This window comes from Bos grunniens, chromosome 16, assembly GCF_055505025.1.
Source record: "Bos grunniens cultivar Pamir isolate PY7600 chromosome 16, Bosgru_T2T1.0, whole genome shotgun sequence".
NCBI classification, from domain to species: domain Eukaryota; kingdom Metazoa; phylum Chordata; class Mammalia; order Artiodactyla; family Bovidae; genus Bos; species Bos grunniens.
In genome coordinates, this window is record NC_141180.1 from 17,848,442 (window position 1) to 17,855,812 (window position 7,371).

At 48.7% G+C, this 7,371-nt stretch overlaps 1 protein-coding gene across 1 annotated transcript; it reads left to right on the plus strand.

Annotated features, from left to right (window-relative positions):
• Positions 1-937: 937 nt before the first annotated feature.
• ZNF648 (zinc finger protein 648) lies at positions 938-3,270 on the plus strand. Its single transcript, XM_086345850.1, has one exon. It carries the CDS (start codon positions 1,064-1,066, stop codon positions 2,756-2,758), a length of 1,695 nt encoding a protein of 564 aa, XP_086201976.1. The 5' UTR covers positions 938-1,063; the 3' UTR covers positions 2,759-3,270.
• The last annotated feature ends 4,101 nt before the right edge of the window (positions 3,271-7,371 follow it).

The window sequence follows — 7,371 nt, forward strand, 5'->3', positions numbered from 1 at the left end:
CAACCTCAGCAGGTCTCTGTGTCTTCAAGCTAAAATAAAATCAATCGGAAAATGCATCTCAAAGGCTCCTTTGTCGTGCCTTGCTGTCAAAACCCTAAGTCTACACTTTTCAAGTTGGGGTATAGGCACCCCTGGGATATAAGGGGGTATGCCAGGAGTCCATGAGGCCACAGGCTAAATATAACACACTGGGGGAAAGTTAAAACATTTAAACCAAAGCTAACTTAAAACACTCTTTTCATGTTAAAATAAACAGGACATAGAATGTACATTCCCATGAATGTTTAAGTGAAGCAGTATTTCAGGGGTAGTTCAAGCTTTCAGTGGGCACCCCTTTCTCCCTGGTTGGATGTGTTTTACCTTGCCCACCAGCAAGGGGTGCTTTGCTACAAAGGCCTGAGAAGCCCCACTTAAGCAGGGAGGGGCAGCTGGGTTTCTTCTTGGGAACACCGTAGTGTCTTCCTGACTCACCCCCATGCTCCCAGGAGCTGGTCCGTGTCCTTGGAAGAGGTGGCCCACACAGCCCAGTGTGTGGGAGGCAGCCTCGCTGCCACCATCAAAACACAGCAGGCTTGCTCTCCTGGCAGGAACAGCAAGAGCCAGCCTGGTTTCCAGCTTCCCGGCTGCGCCGAAGGTGTAAGAGGTCCAAGGACAACCAGACCTTGCTTTCTGCCCTTCGTCTATTCTTCCTCAGCTCACAGAGAACCCACCCGGCTAGCAGTTGGTGTTTGAGCCCCAGGGTGGGACAGAGCACAGATGCTACTCAGCAAATGCTCACACTGGCCATCCTGACAGCACTGTCTCCTGGGGCTTCCAGCAAGGGGGACCTCCACAGGACTAAGGGCGACTGGGGAGTTTTCACAGGTTCCAGGTCCTCCTTCACCTGTGAGGGACCAACAGTGGCTGGTGTGGCTGCCAGCTGCATACAGACCTGTAGTGAGAACTCAGTTCCTGTGGCTGTGAAGGTGACGAAGTCTGTTCTTTGGGATCTTCCTTTTTGCAGGTTTCCTGAGCCAAGTGAAGGTCTGTCTTGGAGAAGCAAGAGTAGAAGGGCCTGCACGTAATGGCACAGGGGGACCCCCAGGATGGGTGGGGAGATGCATCTCCCCTCTGCAGCTTGACTAGGGAGGCTTATGACCCCGGGATGCTGAGCGTCAACTTGGAGAGTGAGGATGAGGCTCCTGGAAAGGCAGGAGACCAAGGGGCCACTGGTGACCCTGATCAGCAGGCCCGACCAAGGGGCAGCTCCCAAGTGACCGAGGACAATCCTGACTTGCTCTGGAAGCATCCAGCCTGCAGGAAGGAAGAGAAATTCTCCGACTCCTTTAGTGCCGCAGGTGTGGGGAAGAAACCCATGGCACCACTGTGGAAGAAGGCCAGTTGGGAAAGAGATGCGTCAAAGATCACCCCAACCGAGGCCTCCCCCAGAGCAAGCATGACTCCCAGTGCCCTCCCCAGGGGCCTCGCGCGCAAGTGGTTCGGGGAGACGCAACCTCCTAGGGCCTCATTACCTGCTGGTGATGAGGCAGACTCAAGGGCAAATCTGGACGCCACCCTCGGGGTCCCATCCAACTTCCTTGGTTCTGCAAGGTACTTCCGTGCACAGAAGGATGGAGACAAGTCCCCAGACAACTCCTCTGCGGGGGCGTGTGTCCCCAAAGCAGGGGGCAGTTGGGACCTCTCCACGCAAGAGACACACACACCAGCCCAGAAGTCGGCTACCCAGGCCTGCCTGGCAGTGGAGGAGGCTCTGGCCAAAGCGCGGAAGGGCTCTAAGGACCCGAACCCGGCGGGCTCCGGGGAGGGCAGGCAGGGCGAGGCACGTCCCTACAAGTGCCTGCGGGGCGGGAGGGCCGTCCAGAAGTCGCTGGGCGCTAAGCCTTACGCGTGCGAGCTGTGCGGGAAGGCGTACTCCCACCGGGCCACGCTCCAGCAGCACCAGCGCCTGCACACAGGCGAGCGGCCCTACCAGTGCCCCTTCTGCGACAAGACCTACACCTGGTCCTCCGATCACCGCAAGCACATCCGCACGCACACGGGCGAGAAACCCTACCCGTGCCCGGACTGCGGGAAGGCCTTCGTGCGCTCCTCGGACCTGCGCAAACACCAGCGCAACATGCACAGCAACGACAAGCCCTTCCCGTGCGCCGAGTGCGGCCTGACCTTCAACAAGCCGCTGTCGCTGCTGCGCCACCAGCGCACGCACCTGGGCGAGAAGCCCTTCCGCTGCCCCACCTGCGACCGGGAGTTCGCAGTGGCCAGCCGGATGATGGAGCACCAGCGCGTGCACTCGGGCGAGCGGCCCTTCCCCTGCCCCACCTGCGGCAAGTGCTTCACCAAATCCTCCAACCTGCTGGAGCACCAGACGCTGCACACCGGCCAGAGGCCCTTCAAGTGCGCCGACTGCGGCGTGGCCTTCGCGCAGCCCTCGCGCCTGGCGCGCCACCAGCGCATCCACACCGGCGAGCGGCCCTTTCCTTGCGCGCAGTGTGGCCAGGCCTTCGCGCGCTCCTCCACCCTGAAGCGGCACCAACAGATCCACTCCGGGGAGAAGGGCTTCCTCTGCGCCGAGTGTGGCCGGGCCTTCCGCGTGGCCTCGGAGCTGGCCCAGCACATTCGGGTGCACAACGGCGAGAGGCCCTACCAGTGCGCCGACTGCGGCCAGGCCTTCACCCGGTCCAATCACCTCCGACGACACCAAGCCAAGCACCACAGCTGCAAGAAGGAGCCCACCACCCCGTCCTCCGACGACGAGTGAGGGCACCCTCGGCTGGCCCTCAGGGAAGGTGAAGAAGACACAGCCGACCTCGGATGCGGTGACAAAAAAGATTAGCCGCTTCCTGCCCTCAAAACCATCTGCAAATACCGAGAAAGCATCAGGGCTGATCCTCTCTAGAGAAAGGTCCTTTTCTGTTTTAACGTGAATAAAGAAATCCCCAGAAGCTTGGTCTCCTTGAGGGAATCCTCCAAAGCGAAAGTTAATCGGAGTTAATCGAAGAGCTTTGTATAATAAAGTTTTATTAAAGTATAAAGGAGACAGAGAAAGCTTCTGACATAGGCATCAGAAGGGGGGCAGAAAGAGTACCCCCTTGCTAGTGTTAGCAGTGGAGTTATATACTCTCCAATGAATCAAAAGAACGTCTGGAGGTTGTAAAGACCTCACTAGACCTACTCCCATAATTTACATTTTAAGGTAACAGGATTAGCCAGGAGGTTTAATCCAGAGACTGTCCTCAGGCAGGATACATTATTGTTATATAATCCTAAGGAATGTAGAGGGAAAAAAAGTTTGTCCTCTCTTCCTCCTTGAGAATTCCAGACCCCTCGCTTGTTAGGGACCCCTAGACTTCTTATCAATCTGCCTAGGAAATGACTCTCTCAAAACCCCACCAGATGGCTCAGCCTTTCAGTTTCCTGACAGATGACTTTACCCTGGGCAATGTCTTTATGAGTTGTGGCTTTGAATTAGAGAAGGCCTTTATCTTAGAGGGGCTTCCCTGGTGGCTCAGACTGTAAAGAATCTGCCCACAATGCAGGAGACCTGGTTCCATCCCGGGGTCCCCAAGATCCCCTGGAGAAAGGAATGGCAACCCACTCCAGTATTCTTGCCTGGAGAATCCCATGAACAGAGGAGCCTGGCGGGTTGCAATCCATGGGGTCTCAAACAGTTGGACATGACTGAGCAACTAAAACATACTCTTTATCTTAGAGAGAGGGGTGTTTATGTTCTGTTTTGTTGTTATTCAGTGGCTAAGTTGTGTCATGCTCTTTGCATCCCATGGACTGCAGCAGGCAAGGCCTCCCCGTCCCTCACTATCTCCCCAGAGTTTGCCCAAGTTTATGTCCATTGAATCGGTGATGCTTTCCAATCTTCTTATCCTCTGCTGCCCTCTTCTGCTTTTGCCTTCAATGTCCTATGTTTAGGGACCAGTTATCCTAGAAATCCACAACAGCCTTAGCATCTGGAAAAGAAGTCTATGCTCTCACAGTGGAGCTTAGTACCTGGAGCTAACCCCCAAGTCTCACCCACAAAATTCACACGTGCCTCCTCTCTGGACACCTCTCTTCTTGTTTCCACCCTGGGAGCTTCAGTTACATTTACAGAGGAATCTGCCCATTTATAGCGATATATACAAAATTTCTCCATATGAGCCTGCCCACCGTTCAGGGAAACTTTAAGGTTCATTTAAACTTATTGGGTCATGAGTTCCAATTTGAAGTAAATAAAATAAATCACCCCTTGCCCAAATGCCAATCAGCTTGTGTTTCACCATGATTAAAACCAGGTTTGAAAACCTACCTGACTCACAGCTGTTCTCTAACAAGGTTAGAGTCATGTAAATTGAAATTTACATGACTAACAGCCAATCTTGAAGATTACTGACCCATCGATTTTGGCATAGTAGTTAGCTCTGGACCTCAACTGGGAGGAATCCATGACGTCACAGAGTTCGTTGATGCATGGGGGCCAATAACACTTCTGATCTTGCCAAAGTTAAAGACACTCCACAGAAAAGGTAGTGTACTCTCCTTTTGAGGACATTTTTAGTATATTCCTAAAATCACCCCCAAAGCCTGCCAAATCTGAATTTCTCTTGTCCTTCACTTGATTTGGACCCAGGAGTGACTGCTAAATGGTCTTCTCATGCTTGACAGATGGGAGCCAACTAGAAGTGACATATGTCGTCAGACCTTGTTTGACAAAGGTATCTTAGAGCTCTGACTGTATGCCTGGAGGTTTTGTGCGTGGATTCCCTTAGGTACATCTGCATGTCCAAACAACAGAGTTAGCTGGTTCTGGGTCTGGTACGAGAGCCGGTGATTGGGTTCCTAGTCCGTCTCCATATTTACCAGTGATATGATCTTGAATTCAGCCTCTGTGTCTGAAATGGCAAAATAGAAATGATAATAATGGGGTAACAAAAGTGAACTTCATACTCCCAGGAGAAGGATGCAAAAGGGTTAGACTGGTAGAGAAGTCATAAAAACCAGCCATAACCTGGTGACTATGAACAGAATAGAGTCTAGTGTTTGTTTGTTTGTTTGTTTTTTTCCTGGGTAATCAGTGAAATATTTGAAAACTGAAGTTACTATTTCTTTTCTTTGTATTCTTTTTAAGATGGTTGGTAGTAGAGTTATTTTCTCCTAATTAAAAATTTTGCTTTGGCCTATAATTTCTTAAGGTGGTTGTTTCCCAAACCAGTTCTTAGAATGGCTGTATAGACATCACCTGGGATGTTTGTTAAATGCACACACTTGCTGAATCCTGGCCTTGAATATTGACACAGGTCTGTAATGCATCTTATAGTCTAATTTATAAAGCTTCCCTTGTGTTCTGGTGCACAGCTCAGTTGGGACCACTACTGGCATAATTAATACATTGGTGATGCTCAAATTTTATTTAGTAAACAGATAATAGAGGAATAAGAAATGGGTGATATGGATGAGAGCATAGTAGAACTAGACTAAACATAGGCACGAACTACTAGAACATCTCCTTACTTGGCCATGGTGGACTCAAACTAGCAAGCAGGTTTCGAAGTGTTCCATAATTTCATTTCTGAGATGAGATGATGCAACAGCTGGGTATGGCTTCCAGATGGTTACACTTTGGGGGAGAGAGTGAGTTAACAGGCCAACTAGACAGGCTTGTTCTTTGTACTTTTGGAGCTCTATACTGAGTTTCTATAGGAGTATATAGTGTACTGAATATTATGTAATATACTGAAGAGAACTTCATTAATCTTCAGTGCCTATTACCTGGGCTACCCTTGCGGGACAGACAGTAAAGAATTTGCCTACTATGCAGGAGATCCGGGTTCAATCCCTGGGTCAGGAGGAACAAAGAAGTCACTTTTTTTTTTTAAAGGAAAGTTGTCCCAGTCTTTTCTCACATCAGCTGCAGGGGTCACGTTGAGTAGGTATTGTAGGGAGAAGCAATCCTGTTGCCATAGTTACAGGACCATTCCATGGTGCACAGTAGAAGGCAGCAATATGTGGAGAGGATGACAGAAAAATCGACCAGCTGCAAGTTGGCTTGGCACACATCCTGCCCAATAGCCTGTCTTTCCAAATTAGAGGCAGTTGAATCCTCTATTTGCAGAAGAATCAGTGCTAAAATATTGGTTATTCTTGCTCAGATGGCTGCCCTCAAGTGATGTGAGCTATTTTCTAGCTTTCTATATATCCCCTGCACCTCATATCTTATTTCCCTAATATTTAATTTAAAGTTGGAGCAGGGCCCTCTTTGTGATGGAAGAAATTTAAAGCTTCTCCCTAGAATAGCCCCTGTGGCCACCATTTAGTCTGCGAAAGTTAGCTTGGATATGCCTGGTAAAAATGTTCATTTATAAGTTTTCAATTAATAAGAAGTTCTGCTGTATTTACCAGAGTCTACAGCCAACGTGATCCGCATCCTTTGGATAATAATGGTAAGAGTTGGCGCTGACTTTTTACTTAGTGTGCCAAGAACTCTTCTGAGTGTTTCTCATGTGTTAACTATTTCATTTTTAAACTAAACCAATTTCCCCATTCTATTCTCAAGATGAAGAAATCAAGAGACAAGAAAATTATATTGCCCAAGATATTATAGCTAGAAAGTAGTATAATAATGATTTGGCATCCTGGCTCCAGAGACTGTGTTCTTAACCACAGAGCTAACTGCTTGCTTCATATAGAGGAATGTCCTGAAATTCTTGATGACATGCATTTTCAAAATGGATGATTATAAAATCAAAAGAAGATAAAGGTTCAAACACAGCATAGCAGAGACCATGGTGTGACTCAGTGAGGAAGACCTGTGAATTACTTAAGAATGGGTCTGGGAGAGCCTGGATTGGCAGCTGTTAATCATTAAGTTCTTGGAAAAGCTGTCAGTAAGCTGGCCAGAGGGAAGGAATTGGGTTTAAGGGAATGATGGTTCTTTGAAGACCTACCATTACTTCATCTCACTGAGGAAAGAAACATTCTGTGCCCTTATTGGACACAGAAAAATACACCAGCAATGAATCTTGGCACTCAACATTTCCACGACATTTAATAAACCAAATGCATGCACATTGAACAGCTATATTACCCCTAATCCAAACACAATAGACCACCCAGGATTTCCAACTAGGCCTTAAAAAATCTCACTTGGAAGGAAGTGTTGTGTAAAGCATCAATTAATTGCTAGAATACTCAAGCAGATGTCATCACTAGCCTCAAAACTAGACTCTGAACTGCAAACTCAATGACCCATGAAAATATTGCCAAAGAGAGAATGACTCAATGTTTCATCAAACCAGGAAAGAGCATCTTTTTAAAGTTGAGAGAGAAGCTCATTTTTGATATGAATTGCCCTCTTTCCATTCTGCATATACCATGCCAGTA